The 18483-nt window shown below is 43.5% G+C and overlaps 1 protein-coding gene across 1 annotated transcript in view; it reads right to left on the bottom strand.

Moving 5' to 3' along the window:
- CACNA2D3 (calcium voltage-gated channel auxiliary subunit alpha2delta 3) overlaps window positions 1–18483 on the bottom strand; it is a 467867-nt gene that overhangs the window by 11786 nt on the left and 437598 nt on the right. The window contains exon 34 of the mRNA XM_066613498.1: window positions 15961–16072. Coding sequence (XP_066469595.1) covers window positions 15961–16072 — 112 coding nt within the window. The remainder of the gene's footprint in view (window positions 1–15960; window positions 16073–18483) is intronic.

Raw genomic sequence — 18483 nt, 5'->3', positions numbered from 1 at the left:
TTTTACTTATTGTTGGTTTAAGTTAAAAAAGGAAAAAAAACACACACGCACCAGGATATCATAAATGGAAAATGATGTACAGCCTATACTCAAATATCTGTTACTCACATAATTGTCAGTTGCATAAACCAAACCTTAATGGAGTGGAACAAACTTCAACTGCTCTACATGCAGATATCTGTTGTTCTGGTTTGCAGCCCTCATAATGTGTTTTCCAGGCTGCTGGCTATATTTCTAACTCGCATTTCTCCAGTATCTTTTTTTAAAAAAAACAAAACATGAATGAGTGTAACATCTATATTGCTGTCATAAATTAGACTGTGCAGTTTTTATTTTTTTTAACAGTAGATGAAATAGACAATGGAAAATTTTTATACAATTTAAAATATGTCCGTCAGTAGCTACAGTTCAGAGCACTTCGACTTTAAATCCATGAAAATATAAACCTTTAGCCAGAATCTCTAGCATGGATTTCTTCCAGGTATGCAGAACCTTCTGCTGCCTTGAAAAGTGAATAGTTAAAGCAGTGGTTCTCAAACTTTTTTAGCATTGGGACCCACCTAAAAAAAGAGGCTCAAGCCTCTGTGTCTATAATGGTGATTGCTTTCCCCACCCCGCAAAGTAGCAGGTTGTTTGATGCACATAGCTTAATCTACCCTGCTGGTTTCAAAAACCACCAGAAATTGGGCCATGACCCACTGGTGGACCACAGACCCACAGTCTGAGAACTGTTGGTAAAAGCTTACTGCTTCAGTGTAGATGGACTCCACTCCTACTTTCAGGTAGGGAATTAACTCATTACATAGGTATTGAATACTCATCTCTTTGTCTTCCTTTTCTAGAACAGAAAAATCAAATGTTTTCTACTATTTGTAGCCCTTCAATGGTACATATAGATAAAGAGGATGGAATATAGGAGATGGTCTCCATTTAAGTTTTGCTCAAATATAACTGAATCAAGCAAACCTCCTTGTTGCTCCACAAAACTCCTCCAATTGCCAAAATTGTGCATCAACACTGTTGGCCAGATCCTGAGTTTCGGACAGATGAAACAAAACCCTCTGTGAAGTGTTCAATGCCAAACTCATGCCCTTCAGCACTGAATCCATCACAGGGGCTAGGTAGCTACGAACTCAGGGGATGAACATAGCTTACTGCATCCACTAAGCCAAGGACAAGCCCCTTTATTTATATCCCACCCTTTCTCCAAGGAGCTCAGGGTGGCTTACATGGCATTTCTCCTCCCCTCCCACTTTGTAACAGCCTTTGCGGTATGGGATCCATGGATATGGGGGAGGGGCCTGTACTTACAAGTGGAGTTTGAGAGTTAGAACACTAATGGCCCAATCCTATCCAACTTTTCAATGCTGATGCAGCCCCAAGTAGCCCAGAAGTAAGGGGGGGGGGAAATCCCCTTATCTTGGCCTATCTGACTGCCCCTCCCCACCTTAGGATGCAGCATATGCTTTATAAGCATGGTTGCATCAGAGCTGAAAAACTGGATAGGATTGGGCCCTTAAACAAGAAAGAAAATTGCATTTTCAGAGCTGAATTATTCTATAATTTCAACGCACTCTGGACTTTGAACCAATTTCAAAGGAACATGAAGGCTTTTTTCCTGCCATGCGGAAGGTCTATGTTTACTGAAACCTCATTCTTTACCATGCAGCACGTGCAGCACTAATCCAGGTGTTGGGCAGTCCTGTATTCTTCCTTTTGATTAATCAAACTTTGATAGCACTGAAAAGATTTATTATTAACTGGAGTAAATTTTTTCCTCAATAAAGAGTGGTTCACAAGAATTTATCCAACTTGTACACTGAAATATATTCTGATTTTAATTGGTTTCCTTAACCTAAACACATCCTTTCATATTTCTAAGAGCTTAGTTGAAAATATTATGACACTAAAAGTCCCTTTGTGTTTAGAAGGGATCCCCTCCTTATATAAACTATCATCATTAGGGTAAACCTTTCCCCCCTATGTTGTGTTACTAATGGAAGCATGTTTCTTGGACTGTTCGACAAGCCACAATGCCACGTTATTAGCAGTTCATAGGGAGAAATACAGTCAGTCAAAGTTTGTGGAGGGGGAAGAGAAAAAACAACTTGCAGTGACGGTTGATCTTCTTCAAGCTCTCCCTGGAAACTTTCCAGTTTTTCTTAGCTTTCTCAGTGAATCTTTGGGGAAAAAATTAAAAGGTCGTTCTTAGACTTTTCCAAGACAACTTAGATGAATCAAATTGAGGGGACATTGTCCTCAGGCATCTCTTCCAGTATCTCCTGAGCACCTTTAGGGAACTAGTGGTGGTGAAGACTTGCTAGAGCCAGTAGGAAGAGGCTGCTTTTTCACCTGGACTACTTTTCCCCATTCAAAAAGTTGACTGAAGCTTCAATAGAACTGCTACTAAGCGAAAAAAAATTCCCAGAGCTGCCAGGAATCCATCAGGATCCACTGTTCTCCAAGGGTGAACATTGTTAATGGGTCTCCCACCCTTGCAGTGGCTTGGAGTTATGGTAAGCCTAAACCCAATTAGGTAATGATCCATCCATGACAAGGGACATGTCCATAGGTTCCCCACCCATAGCTCACCATCATCCTGCCCAGCAGCAAATATCTGGTATTGGTTCTGCTACAAGAGGATAGTCAACCTGGGGAAGGCCAACACCACCCCTTAAGACTAGCTCAGTCAAGAACATTCTGGAGCCAACCAAGGTTGCAATCCTAACCATACTTTCCTGAGAGTAAGCCCCATTGAACAAAATAGGACTTACTTCTGAGTAACCATGGTTAGGATTGTGCCCAGAGTTCTTAAACTGAAAAGGAGACCTATCACAGACTTTGTTTTATGAGGAAAAGCAAACAAAAAATTACAGAGCCCTTTGTAAAATAGCAAGTGGGAACAAGAGGAAAAACAAACGAGAATAAAGAAATTCTTCAATAATCTTACTTAATGCTACTAAATTAAAATATGATTTTTTTTAAACCATTACTTCTAAAAAAGTTATGGGGAGGGGAAGAGAGAACACAAGCACCATTATTCAGAGATAAAACATTCCATCAACTATACTCATACAGATCACAAATTTTAAAAATAAAAACTCACACATACATCCATTTATCAACTTACTGATGTATCAATATACACCACAGATACACCACATCCTTGCACAACATTACATAACAATCACCAGCTTTGCTGCTGCATACCAGATGCTATGGAGTACAAGTTGTCAGTTGGGCTTTCCGCATGTGTTTTGAAGTCTTTCGCTGTTTCAAAAAGACTTTACCTTCTTCCGTAGTATGAACATCCATTGCTTAACATGCATGAAAAGCTGTGTGCTTAAGTGGTAATTCTAGCAGTAAATTGTATTTTGGGATTAAAATTCAGCAACAAACATGATTTTTGAAGTTGTAGAGTTGCGGCTGCCTCTTTGTCACTGTATAGTCATGCCAAAGTAGACAATCATATATTATATGTAGTAGTTGGCTGGAAGGACATGAAATACTGATAGATTTATTGCTAATAAGAAAAATTTCCATGTGTCTCTCCTTCCCCCTTCTCTCCATGAACAAAAGGAATGTTTTTACAAGATCACAAAATGCCCTTAAGAAGTCTGTCCCGTTTCAAAATCTTACTTTATACATTAAGTACAAATGCATTCAAGCACTCTTTTTCTCCTTTGATCAGTAAAGCTCTTCGGCATCTCTAGCATTCATGAAACTTTTCCAAAACAAACAGATAGGTTCAGAGCTGTGTCAGGCCTTTGGCACCCCAGGCCCTGAATTCTTATAAGCCAGGATGTGGCAGGAGGGGCCTTGATGTCCAGGCCTGGTATGAAATGTGCTTAAAGGAACAGCAGCAATGTATGCTGATTAGCAATCAGCTGCACCTGTTACAGGTGGAAGTCACGTGACTTGGGGAGAGATGTGTGCAGAGTTACGTAGGCTATGGTGGAGTGGTGCAATGCACCACTGGACAGCCAATCGGAGTGGGTCACAAGACTATGAGGTCGCCCTATTCTGATTGGCTGGCCCCGGTATATATGGGGCAAGCACAGACACCAAGGTGTGGGTTGTTGTGGTGGAGTTTCTGCGTGCTGTGCTGCTGGTTTGTGTACTGATTTGGACTGCCTTCTCGTGACTGTGACCTGCTGTATCCCTGACTTCTGGACTGTTTGACTGACTACTCTTTTGCCTGCTCCTTTTACCAATACCTGCTTCTGCAACAAACAAGCCTGTGTCTGCTTCTTTGGCTCTGTTTGGGATCGCCTGCTTCTTGTGCTGTCTTCCTACGCTCCCGTGCCACTTTGCTACCAGGAAAGCAATCCTCCCCTGCTATCCTCCCCTGCTGACCTGACAGCTGACACAAAAGATTTGTACTGTTTTTGATGACTCATCAGACATTCTCAGATGTGGAAGTGACAAACAGATGTCTTGGTGTCACTGAGATGCTATATTTCAGCCTCAATAGTGGAGATCAAAAATGTATTCTAAGAACATAGATAAACTATACCAAATTTATCTGTTGTAATATTTTGCATGCACTGTCTAATATTTTGACAGTTCATGAATGCAAAAGTCAAGGGAAAGTGTCAGCCTGAACTTCCCTGGATTGACTTGGAAAAGATTCTTTCTCTCTCCACCTGAGGCTGCTGTTAATCTCGAGAAGGTCACTCTCATTAGCATCAAGATTAAATATCTCCTCTGCATGACAGACCCAGATCAGTTCTGGATCCTGATTGCACATGCCATGCAGTCAGGGGAGACAGAGCCTAACTAGACCCAACAAGTTAAAAAAAAAAAAAACTAAATCCAAGGAATCAACACGAAAAGTTCCCTGCCTTTCCACACCACTTTCTTCTCAAACACAATCACTGAGTTAAGTAGAGCACACACACCCATTACAATTTGCTGCCATCATGGCTGACTTTCAATGAAAAACAGGCAAGGTACCTGTGTCAGCAATTTCGGGGGAGGCAACCAGCAGAGGTGCCCGTATCTATGGATCCCATATCTGTGGATTGACTTACCCTTGGATTGGATTCACAGCCCCCCCCCATGCGTTCCCCCACACACATGTTCCCTCCAGAAATGAGGCAATCTCTGCTCACCTCCAGTATAAAAAATGTTAATTCTGGTTTCTCCGTGAAACTGGAAGTGACATCTTTAATGCCTTATAAGGCTTTGGGACGCCTGGGGTTGCCTTTATAAGGCATTAAAAACATCACTTCCAGTTTCATGGAGATACTGGACACTTCATGGAGAAACTGGAAGTAGCGCTTTTCATACTGTTGGGTTCAGAAGACCCTCCAGGGGTGAGGGGAGCAGTACTTCCCTTGACTCCAGAGGATGGGTAGAGGTGTTCACCCATATTTGTGTTTTCAATTAACTGCAAAGGGTTCCGGAACGGAACCCCTATGGGTACAGGAGCACGCCTGTAGTCGTAAATAAGGAAAAAATGTTGCTTCCATATGTAATATATAGCAGGGAGAACTGAAGTTCAGAATTTCTATTGAAAGGGGATTCTCTTCACACATCCTTATTCATTATTATGGTATTATGCAAACTACTCTCTTCCATCAAATGATTTTACAATTCTTCTGAGATCCAACTTTTAAAAATGAACAAAACAAAGGAGGACAAAAATGGATGCTAATTTTAATTTGTTTTATGTGGTTAGTTTGTTTGCATACAGAAGTATGTAAATAGGTTAAATAATTTTCTTTTCCCATAGGGAACTGAGCCGAAGTTTTATTTAATATTTTAAACAAGATCATATATAGTAGTTTGGCAAACCTCTGCAAAGCAATAAATGTTAATATGCTTTAGTAGCTTATGGTATTTCTCAACTTTAAGTGGTTTATTGAGAAAAAAGTTAAATTTTTAATGCTTACAAGTAATTCTATTCCTGACATTAATGTGCTTAGGCTGGTGCAGTTTGAATCCAATTTGTGCCTTTATTTATTTGATCACCGCTGAATGAATATATTCTGTAGAATTTCATTGTAAATTAGGCATGAAAAATTTCCACTGAATCCTCAGTGGAAGCCCTCCCCTCCATCCAGCGGGCATAGACACACACCAGCATCTCTAAAAATGTCAATATCATCTTACTTTTCATGCTAAATGCTGTTAAACAATGCTGTACATCTATAGCCTGAATACTTTGCTTATACATATCTACACATATCTCTTCATTTTTTTAAAAAACTAGAATTTCATTTAATTACCTGAGGGACTAGGCACTAGTGTTATGCTTTTCCTTTGCGGATTGTTTATACATTTCAGGGGAGTCATAATTTTACCTGACATACTGTTGTAACATTAGTACTTGCGGTTTTCACTCATTAGTACTAGTGGTTTTGCTGCATTCTATGGGCTGGCAGGGGATAGGATTGGGCCCAGAACATGGTATAGCCCCGCTTAGGCTTCAGTCTTATATACACTTACCTCGGAATAAGTCCCATTGAACACAATGTGACTGATAATCCAATCTTATACTTACTGCAGAGAGCCACCTTCCTCAGTTCCTCTTCTGCGATCAGGCTGACTGCTATAAAGCAGTCAGTGACTGTTGAAAAAGGCACTCTGGCAACTCATGACTTAGCAAACTGCTGGGAGAGCTGATGGGAATCCGCCTGTGCCTTCCCGCCCCCCGTTGTTGGCCATTCTCCCACTTGCCAGAGGAGGTAAAAGGACAGGAGAGGCAGGAGGAGTGATGAGAGGACAGAATGGGATGAGGGGTGAAATGTGGCAAAAGTTGACATGGGGCAGGGAATGGGCAGATTGGGCCCTAAGAGAGGATCGGGATTGGTGACAACAGGGCCACCGATATCCCAACTTCCTTCCCAGGCGATGCTGCGGCATGGATCAATGGGGACTTGCGGCAGCAGAGTAACTGTTGCAGGTCTGAGTAGATCTGTCTGCACTGTGGATGCTTACCTCCAGGTAATGGAATGATTGTTACTTAGAGGAGATCTCTGCAACCACTCCCCACCATAGGATACAGAGGTCACCATTGTGGTGCTTCTGCATCAATTAGAGGGAAAGGATAGGATTGGGCCTTTACTTCTGAGTAGACATGCATAGGATTGTAGTATTAGAGTTCTGGAGTCTCTAGGTATTACCCTACAATGAATGGTAACAGCTTAGGGCCAGACTTGACATTATAGGAGACTGCTATTCTTTCTCCCATCTTGATAATCATTCTGTGCAGCTCTGTCCCCAAAAGCCAGTAATGCAATGCAGGAGTGGAGAATTGCACGGTGTTGCAATGTCACATTAAATTAAACTAAAACATTGTTTAATTTATCTGCCTTTTAATAACTAATATAAAGAGTCATGGAGTGGTAGCTGCACTGTCTCTTTTAAAATGCCTAATTTGGCCCTTTTGGTTGCTAAATTCAGCAAAACCCCTTGATACCTATGTCTTACATAATTAGCATAGAGATTAGACGTTCCTGGAGCTAGAAACCAAAAAAACCTGAGTTTGAAATCTAATTCATTTAGGGTGCAATCCAAACTGTGCCCTATGCTGGCCCAAGTCCCTTGGGCTGGCCTAGGAGGGTCTCAAATGTGCAGTAAAGCACGTTTGCGCTTCCTTGAGGGGAAGCCAGGCCAGTGCTCCAAGAAGTGCCAGCCTGCAGAGGCTGACGCAAGTCTCCGCGCCAGCTTCCCTTCAGCCGCTTGTGTCGGCCCGCCTGCGCCAGGAGGAAGGCATTCCTGGGCAGGGGAGGGTGGGCGATGGGTGGCCCTGAGGGTGGGTGGGTGGGGAGCGGGAGGCAGGGCTGGGATCCGGCAGTTATGCCGGATCCCAGCCCCTGCTCCTGGGGAGAATGGAGCAGCTTCAAGCCGCTCTGCTCTCCTCAGACTTGTGCCACCTCCAGAGGTGGTGCAAGTCTGAGGAGACCCATTGTGACCAGCAGCCCTTACCCAGAGGTAAGGGAAAACGTTTCCCCTTACCTCTGGCTGAGCCGCTTCTGGCCACAATCCTGCGCTGGATACAGCACAAGCCTCCTGGCTCGCCTGTTCCAGCGCAGGTTAGGATTGTGCCATTAGTATGAAAAAATACCTAATGCTATTGTGGAAAGAAATGGCTTGTAAATTGCTGTGATTGGAGCAGGTTTGGATTTCTGAGTCCTAGTCTTTATATTTCTGTGACATTGACACTTGCTGCTGCACCATCTATAATCTTACCATAGAGATTGTATGTCCTGACTGTCAGGACATTGGAATGCTCCCATACCAACCAACCCCCCCCCCCAAGACTGGATTCCTAGATTATTAAACCCAAATTATTTTAAGCACCCCAGTATATGGATGTTAAAAGTATAAGCAGTCAGAGACATGAAATGAATGGAGCTTCACAAAGCCAGCTTTTAGCCTAAGAATCAACAGCAGGCTGTCTGAGTAAACAGCGAATATGTATAGACAACATGGCAGTGTTGGGTCAAGAGGTCCTAGGAAGGACCCTGTCTTCCTCATAGCATCCAAGAGCCTAGAAATACTGTATTCTCCATGCCCTTTCAGGCAGGGATATGCCAGAATCACAGCACCTAGACTTGAGTTGAGTCACAAGTCATACCACATGCCTTTGTGACTCAATGCAGACAATTTTGAGTCATTTTGAGTTGTCCCAAGTCATTTTTGAGAAATGAGTAAAGTCCTCGAGAAGAAAAAACCTTAATAATAATAATAATAATAATAATAATAATAATAATAATAATAATACAGGTATTTATATACCGCCTTTCTTAGTCTTTATTCAAGACTTTATTCAAGGCGGTTTACATAGGCAGGCTTATTAAATCCTCGTAGGGATTTTTACAATTTGAAAGAATGTTCTATCTTATAAGAGCCGCAACATTCAGGTGTTACTTTCTTGTTCTGGTCACGCATTCTGGCCTCCATCCTCCCATTCTCAGAGCAGATGGAATAGCTTGGCTCAGCTTGTCAGCTGCTTCAAGGTCGCACGGTGCTGGTGGCCTCGAACTTGCGACCTTTGGCTATTATCTTCAGGTAAATGGAGGCTCTACCCTCTAGACCAGACCTCCTGCCCCTTCTCCCCTCAAACCCCAGTGCCACCTTCAAGAACCACCTACCCTCCTCCCACCACATCTGCTGCCGCCATTGGTCTGAAATATGGCTTCCAGATCACTCACGAGGTCTTTAAGGGTGATGCGGAAGTGATGGGGAGAAAAAGGAAGCAAGCAAGCACACACTAAAGAGAGTCAGGATCCAAGTCATGATGCTAGTCAGTGCCCAGGTCAGTGAAGTGTGTGACACGAGTCCCCGTGAGTCATGAAAAACACGTTATCACAACTCAAGTCAAATCTGTGAGTCTCAAGTCCCCATCCCTGCTTTCAGGTAACAAGCCTTTCACAAACAATTTCTAACTCCTCCCAGATCTCAACTATGTGTAGCACTCCTGTCCCATCTTTTTCTCCTCTGTTAGGCTCCTCCTTCTTTCTCCACATACATCTAGCACGATTGGAAAACTATCAAATTAATCTTCTCTCCTCTTCTAATGTTGCATGACTCTTTTTTCAAACTGTATAATGGAACACACATGTCCTCCTTCAGTTTGCATAGGCATGTTTAGAGAACAGGCAGCCCAATCCTAACCTGTGGTGGAACATGAAGGCCTGCTGGCCAGTGCTGTATCCAGCACAGGGTTGGGGCTGGCTGTGGCGCAACCTGGGGCAAGTGAAAACTATTCCCCTTACCCCAAGTAACGTGGTAGCGGCCAGAATGGGGTTGTTTAGATCTGCACCACTTAAGGAAGTGGTGCAGATCCAAACAGCCTGGCACTAGGTCCTGGCTCCACTCCTTCCCAGGCCCAGTCTGCCCATGGGCCTGCACACTTCCTGCCCTGCCCTGCCCAAGAACACCTCCAGATCACCCTCCCACTGCTGACCCCAGACTCCCATGCCAACCGTGACAGACTGGTGCAAACTTACTGGGTGTTGGTGCTCCAGAGGCCAAGTTCGGCCTCCGGAGGCTGGTGCACAATAAATGCGCCAATCTGCTTCCTCTTGCGGTGGTGCAATACCTTCTGGGCCAGTGCAAGAGATTTGCACCAGCCCAGCCGGGCCTTTGGATTGCACCCTTACTTTCACAACTCCTGCATAATTGCTCCTCCCCAAGAAAGCCTCCCCATAGGCATCCTGCTTGCCAGGCAGTGGTAGGGAGCAGCAGGCCCTCATTGCCTCCGATGCACCACCATGCTCAATCAGGCACAGGTGGAGCCCTTGTGTGGATCTCCAGCATGTACCTCAAAGCCTCTCCTATGGAACTGCCCTTGTTCTGAATCACAGAGCTACCTAAAAATTCTCTTTCTATGTTACAGACTTCTGAGGCAACTCTTATCACCTCAGAATTAATACAGATAAAATCCCTTCTATGAAAGAGTCCCTACTCAAAATACGTACTCCGCATGTAATAGTTACAGATTTAGCTAGCTTTAGCTTAGTTGTGGTCTGCAGTGTGGATGTGAGAAATTTCCATTCAAGTAAGTTGCTTCACCCAGTGTTAAGTCTGAGGTAACAAAATCATTTGAGACCACTATACCATGTCAGAAACTGTGCATTTGAATCTACCCTAAGTAACAATTGTTGATTGTCCGTGACACTGTTGGCAACCTTCAGCCTCGAAAGACTATGGCATCACTCTCTGAATGGTGGTTCTGGCACGGCATCTAGTGTGACTGAAAAAGCCGATTCAGGAGTGACAATCCCTTCCACACTGGGAGCAAGTGCAGTCTGTCCCTGGTCTGTCTCCCTGGCTATGGGCCTTCCTTCTTTGCCTCTTTGCCTCAGTCTGTTGGTTAAGTGTCTCTTCAAACTGGGAAAGGCCTGGCTTTCAGATCCCTCTTGCAGATATCTTTGTAGCGCAGCTGTGGTCTATCCGTAGGGCGCTTTCCTTGCACAAGTTCTCCATAGCGGAGATCCTTTGGGATCCGACCATCGCCCATGCTCATGACATGACCAAGCCAATGCAGGTGTCTCTGTTTCAGCAGTGTATACATGCTGGGATTCCAGCTTGTTCCAGGACTGTGTTGTTTGGAACTTTGTCCTGCCAGGTGATACCAAGGATGCGTCGGAGGCAGCGCATGTGGAAAGCGTTCAGCTTCTTCTCCTGTTGTGAGTGAAGAGTCCATGACTCGCTGCAGTACAGAAGTGTACTCAGAACGCAAGCTCTGTAGACCTGGATCTTGGTATGTTCCATCAGCTTCTTGTTGGACCAGACTCTCTTTGTGAGTCTGGAAAATGTGGTAGCTGCTTTACTGATGCATTTGTTTAGCTTGGTATCCAGAGAAAGAGTGTTGGAGACCGTTGAGTCAAGGTACACAAAGTCATGGACAACCTCCAGCTCATGCATAGAGATTGCAATGCAGGGAGGTGAGTCCACATCCTGAACCATGACCTGTGTTTTCTTCAGGCTGATTGTCAGTCCAAAGTCTTGGCAGGCCTTGCTAAAACGATCCATGAGCTGCTGGAGATTTTTGGCAGAGTGGGTGGTGACAGCTGCATAGTCGGCAAAGAGGAAGTCACGCAGACATTTCAGCTGGACTCTGGACTTTGCTCTCAGTCTGGAGAGGTTGAAGAGCTTTCCGTCTGATCTGGTCCAGAGAGAGATGCCTTCTGTTGCAGTTCCAAAGACCTGCTTCAGCAGGACAGCGAAGAAAATCCCAAACAAGGTCGGTGCAAGAACACAGCCCTGCTTCACTCCGCTTCGGATGTCAAAGGGGTCTGATGTGGAGCCATCAAAGACTACAGTGCCCTTCATGTCCTCGTGGAAAGACCTGATGATGCTGAGGAGCCTAGGTGGACATCCGATCCTGGGGAGAATCTTGAACAATTGTTGATTGTCCATGACAACAGTTGCATAAGCTGCACAGAGTGTCCCCATGAGTCTTCAACATTTAGTCAAAATCATTTCTTATGGTTGACCATTACTTACCAGAAAAAAAAATAATGAGTTCTTTGAGTATAACTAACTTGCAGAAGTTTTCTTTCCACTATGGAACACAAAATGGTTTTTTAGGAACATTATCATAAAGCATTATTTTGAAAATACTGTAATTTTCAGTAAACTCAGTTTCCAGCTCATGGCCATCCAAGTTCTGTTAAATTATATTATTTCCTCTGATCTGAAATTATCTGTAAAAGTATCAGCTGCGATACTTTCATCTGGGGAGAAAACTGACCTTGTTAAATTCCATTTCTCTTAATTTAACTGAAGGTTTTTTGAGGATTTGAAGGTAAAAAATATGAGGCTGTTCCTAAAGTGTTCTTCAGTTCTCTCAACTCAGGGATAAAGAGCTGGCTTTAATTTGGCACTGCAAAAGGCTTACCCACAATATGCTTAAATGCAAAATATCATTTTGCAAAATATCCCCTAAATTCTCTTTCATAGGAAAACAGTTCAGAAATTTGTTTCTCTTTTTAGTGCCATGAGATTCCTATGTTTACATTTTTAAATATTTCGGCCATAAGTGTAAAGGCATAGTGGAAATGGGAACCACTGGAAACAAAAGCCAGATAAACCAGCAACCACTTACACAGAAGCAATTGGCTCAACACAGATATGAAGGCAAACCATAACATTACTGTGAGTCTGAGTAGTGGTGAACCTCTAGTTTGTGGGTACCCTCTTCTCCTTCCCCCTTTTTCATGCATGGGGGAGGAGATTATAAATTTCTGCTACTGGTTTGCGCAAACCATAATATGCTGTTTCTTCCAAATCTGGAAAACCATAGTTTGATCCTGGTCTGAAGGCAAAATATGGTTTGTGTAAACCGTAGCTTGCTGTGTGGATGAAACAAAGTATTCTTGGCCAGAAATGAGAAGTGGAAACTTTTCTCCTCCTCCCTGAAAGGAAAGGTAAATGGGACAAAGGAACATACAAACCTGGGACTCAACCCTGTGCATTCTTATAGCAAACCTTGAAAGCAGCTATTGAAACTCATGTTGGCCACAAAATTATAAAGAAGTCCAATGCCTGTCATATAGAGAGCCGTGTGTGTGCTGGAAACCCTCCCCTGCGTGACCAGAGCTTACCACCCTGCCAGGGAGGCTGCCATTGTTGCTGTCGATCACCGGCCCCCCCATGTTTGTTCTGTCCAGTTACATCTGCCAGGAAATTCTGATGCAGAGACTGCTGGGACAACAGAATGCAGAAGTGTCTGGGCGAAGCAAACATGGGGGGAGATCGGAGGTGACAGCGGCAGCGTCCCCTGTGAAACTGTAAGCTCTGTTCATATGGAGGTGGGGTTAGTGAGGGCACTGGATCTGGACCGCAGTTTGGGAGCACCCTAGTATAGAGCTCCTTTTGGGAAAAGGAAATAGCTGCATGAATTACAGAACTCTGAGTTTTCCCTATATATGTCTGTGAAATGTTATCTATGAATACAGCATTCATTTGTAGCTATTTCACTGATGCTTGGCAAATACACAGAAACGATCACATGGGAGACCAAAATGCAACATGATGAGTAATGTATGGTTTAATAGTTTACAGCCATTGGCTACAGACAATGGAAATGCATTCCAGGGAAACTATAGGTTCTGAGTGTGGTCCCATACGTTGATCCAAGCCACTTTCTCTCAGATCAACATGAAATATTGCATGCTAAAGCCACAGTCCTCCAACTGTCAGCTTCAAGCTTGTGCCCTAGTGACCTCTGCACAAAATGCAGAGATGCTGCACAAAATAAAACAGTTTAGGACACTCGCCTAAGATCTCCAGATACCTCACCCAGTCTTGTAAAGCTTATAAAATATAGCACAAATGTTAAGACATCACTATTTTTAATTTCATACATTACCAAAGACACTAGTAACTTCCACTGGAATTTCAAAAAAAAACCAAACCCCCCCCCTTTTCTTTTTAGGCTTGCTTTATGCTTAGTACTGCACACTTTAAAAGTATTAGTCAGAAAACAGATGAGCCAGAACATTCTCTGACTCTAACTGCTTTGACTAGTACATAATATACACATCAAAGTTGGATGACAGTCAGTGCATTTTTTAAAATAAAATTAATTTAGTGAGGATCTTTGGACTGGCTAGGTACTAGAGCTCTAGAGCCTGCCAATCTTCTTTCTTGCAAATAAAACATAAGATTTATAGGAGAATTAGGATAACTGAGGAAAGATGAACATTATCCGAGTATAGGGTCACTTGCTTGCAAACTGGATCTTTAACCCTCAAATGCCAAGATGCCCTTTATAGCTTGCACTCCCTCTCTCATACTCAGCAGTTACCACAATGGGATTTAGAACTCATTTGTGTTCTTGTCCCTGTTAGCTGTATCTGTTCAAAAAACACAAAACCAGGACCACTAAATATAGGAAGAGAGGAACTGGCGATTGTAGGCAACCTAGCCAACAACTGTGCATTTTTGCTAATCAAGTTCCCAGACATCTTTATCATGTTACATCAGAATATGCAAATACTACTAAAGTTGCAAAGCTATACATGTTTTCCTGGAAGACCCATGGCACTCTATGCGACTTAATTCCCAGTAAACATTAGAGTCTCTTGTTTCAAGTATTTCAAGTCAACTGTACCCTACTAACACAAGGAGAGTTGGATAGGATGTTTTGCCAGGGCGAAGGAAGTAAGTGAAAATGAGAACATTTTATTTAGCAGCATTGATGCCTAGTTAGCAATATTGATATGGTACAGATTCTTAATGATCAGCAAAACCAACTTTGATCAGCAAGCTATAATAAGGGGTCAATAGAAGCTCCCCAATTATAGTACGGGGGCCCCATATGAGTGGATTCAGTTATCTGTGAATCGGGTTCGTGGGGCCCTCCTCACACGCCCCTTTCGGAGGCCCCCTGGAGGACTTCCCTGGGCGTCCCTATGCCTTATAAGGCATTAAAAAGTCACTTCCGGTTTCTCTGTGAAATCGGAAGTCACATGTTTTGAGCTCTAGAGCTCAATCTGAGCCTAGCAGAGGCCATGAATGCACATCTGTGGCCTCTGTTGAGCTCCGAGGCCCTAATAGAGGGGAGGGTAGCAGGGCTCTCCTCGCCTCCGGGGGATCCAAACCACAGGAAGGGCATTCGCTGTATCTGTGGTTTCAGCTATGCTGGGGGTGGGTGGGTTCTGGAACGGAACTCCCACTGAGGGGGCACATCTGTATACAATAGACCTGCACCAAGATATTACCAATTCAGAAAACACAAAAGGGTTATTCACACATGATGTTGGCACGCACGCGCACACATACACACACAGAGGCTTGTGTAAATGACTATACATGTATTCCTGTTAGAAATGAACAAGGAGACTGAACCCCTTGAACATGTAAAGCACAAATCACATATCTGCACACTGAGCTTAATGCATGAGTAGGGCTAATGCCTCTGGACTCTGCCCATTGATCAGAAGAAAGACTGTGCTATACAGACTTTACCCTGACAAGAGCTTTAGTGCTCTAGACTATCCTTCTGTTTTTCATAACTATGTGGGGATCTACGATTTGTCTATCCATAGGCTTGGAAATACTCTACTAAGCCCTGTAATTAGCTAAAATTCCCACCTACGTTTTGACAAAACCAGATCGAGGCACGGTGTGTCTGTGTTTCCACTGTTTGAATAAGGAATCAGCCACCCACCAGGCTTTTTTGTGGTAACAAATCATCCTTCCTGCTGTGACTCAGCCAGTCTGTCTTGCTCTTGCAGGTTCTGTTGATATGTGGAGCCCTGGCGGACAGGACCACATGGAAAACTCCTGACACATGTTAAGGTAATGGCTATTTCTATACATACAAATACATTTCCTGGTTTACTCAATAAGTACTAACATTCAGCTTTGAACATCAAATGTTAAACATTATCCATTTTCATATGATTAGGCTAGACTAATTGTGACAACTAGTTGGTGTGAAGTTTAGAATTTGAGACCTAGATCTATGAGGGGGAAAAAAAATTAAGCACTTACTTGAAACAATCATCACAATTAATACTGCCTATGGTCTCCTTGATTGTGCGTTCAGAAACAAAGGCTGGATATTCAGTGTCACACGGCTCGAGGGTTTGTTTCAATCTCTGAGCTAAAGCAAATAAAAGAGAGTGATGGAATTTGGTAATAACTTCACTCAAAATTCTACAGCTCAACATACTATATCAAATGCCTTACACTGGATGAAAACCTTACTCTGCTTCTGCCACCCTGTGATTTTTATAGGTAATGCATAAAGTGTTATTTTATAGTCATGATTTGCCCCTCGTTAACAAGGGTACTTCCATGTTTACTTTTCTGTTTCACGCTAGAATATGAGAAAATGGGAATGCTGTGCCCCATCTACACAATGTGATGGGCAGGACTGCAGGGAGAAGCACCGTCACCCCTACCCCACCCACCCCACCCATGTATACCTGTGATTCAGAAGACTGCCCAGCTCTGTGGCTGTGCTCTTTCTAGCAGTGCTGATATGCTGGCAAGAATATGGTTTGAATCAACCTGTCCTGTTCTCTGTCTCACCGGTGCATGACATAGCACTGTTGCCAAGTATGCCAGCAGTATCTATATTTCATTCTGTTGCCCATTCGATGATGAAATCTAAATCTTTTTAGATGATGAAAATGTCAAACACTTGAAACGAAGTGCTGGACTTCTTCATACTCTGCAAACGGGTAGGCAGAAACACAAGCCTATGTCTGCCCCATTATCTGTATTTTTACTACATGTATCTGCTACTTGGTCAAAGAGCACCTGATGCCATAGCATTGTTGAAACATGTTGAAACGGGTGGACTTGAATAGATGGGAGACCACTCTACGTATCATAGGCAACTCCCTGACCACAGACCACTGGTTCATCTAAAGTCAGGGCTGTTGACACTGACCAGCAGTGACTCTCCAGGGTTTCAGACATAATTTTTTTCTCTGCCCTACTTGGAGATGCCAGGGCTTGACGCTGCAGTCTCTTGCACGCAAAGCAACCACTCTAGCACTGAGTCATGGACCTTCCTCATTTTGGCCAAGAAAAGGAAATGTGTTTAATAGTTCCAGGGATTTTTTTTGTAACCTAGGACAGCGAGTGCTAAAACCCAGCCCATGGACCAGATCCATGCAAACCCTTCCCTTGAACATAAGAACAGCCCTGCCGGATCAGGCCATCGGCCCATCCAGTCCAGCTTCCTGTATCTCACAGTGGCCCACCAAATGCCTCAGGGAGCACACACGACAACAAGAGAGCTGCATCCTGGTGCCCTCCCTTGCATCTGGCATTCTGAGGTAATCCACTTCTAAAATCAGGAGGTTGCACATACACATTATGGCTTGTAACCCATGATGGACTTTTCCTCCAAAAAATTTTCAATCCCCTAACCCTAACCCTTTTAGAGGCATCTAGGCCAGATGCCATCACTACATCCTGTGGCAAGGAGTTTCACAGACTAACTACACCAGCCATTTTCAACAACTGTGCCGTGGCACAATGGTGTGCCACAAATGGTCTGTAGGTGTCCCATGGGAGTTTGGGGAAGGGTCATTTATTAGTAGGGCCATTGGGGGATGTGAGTCCCCACCAACAACATGGTGTGCCTTGTCAGTTGTCCAAAAACTGATGGTGTGCGTTGGCAATCTTGGTACCTTGTCAGTGTACCGTGAGACAAAAAAGGTTGAAAATCACTGAACTATACAATGAGTAAAGACATATTTTCTTTTGTCTGTCCTAACTATCCCAACACTCAATTTTAGTGGATGTCCTCTGGTTCTGGTGTTGTGTGAGAGAGAAAAGAGCATCCCTCTATCCACTCTATCCCCATAATTTTGTACATCTCACTCATATTCTCCCCTCAGATGCCTCTTTTCTAGACTGAAGAGCGCCAAACTCTGTAGCCTTTCCTCATAAGGGAGGTACCCCAGCCCAGTAATCATTTTAGTCGCTCTATCTTGCACTTTTTCCATTTCCAGAAAAATGGAAATTTCTTTCCATTGTTTCTTTCCAAATTTCTTTTCCATTTCTTTCCATTGTGACCAGAACTGGAAGCAATGCTCCAGGCGTGGCCTTAACATGGATTTGTATAATGGCATTATAATATTAGCCATTTTATTCTCAATGGTTTTTCTAATGATCCTAAGCACAGAATTAGCCTTCTTCACTGCCACCGCACATTGGGTCGACACTTTCATCAACCTGTCCACCACCACCCCAAAATCTCTCTCCTGATCTGTCACAGAGAGCTCAGAACCCATTAGCCTATATGTGAAATTTGATTCTTTGTCCCAATGTGCATGACTTTACACTTACTTACATTGAAACACATCTGCCATGTGTCATCCGCAAACTTAGCCATGTTGCTTCTTAACCCTGTCTCCAGGTCATTTATGAACAGTGTGAAAAGCACCGGTCCCAGGACAGATCCTTGGGGCACACTTCACCTCTCTCCACTGTGAAAATTGTTCATTGACACTCACTCTCTGTTTCTTGGTCCTCAACCAGTTCCTAATCCAGGAG

The sequence above is a fragment of the Tiliqua scincoides genome, chromosome 2 (genome assembly GCF_035046505.1).
Source record: "Tiliqua scincoides isolate rTilSci1 chromosome 2, rTilSci1.hap2, whole genome shotgun sequence".
NCBI classification, from domain to species: domain Eukaryota; kingdom Metazoa; phylum Chordata; class Lepidosauria; order Squamata; family Scincidae; genus Tiliqua; species Tiliqua scincoides.
Note: the sequence above shows the minus strand (reverse complement) of the source record. Positions and strands in the feature narration are given on the sequence as shown.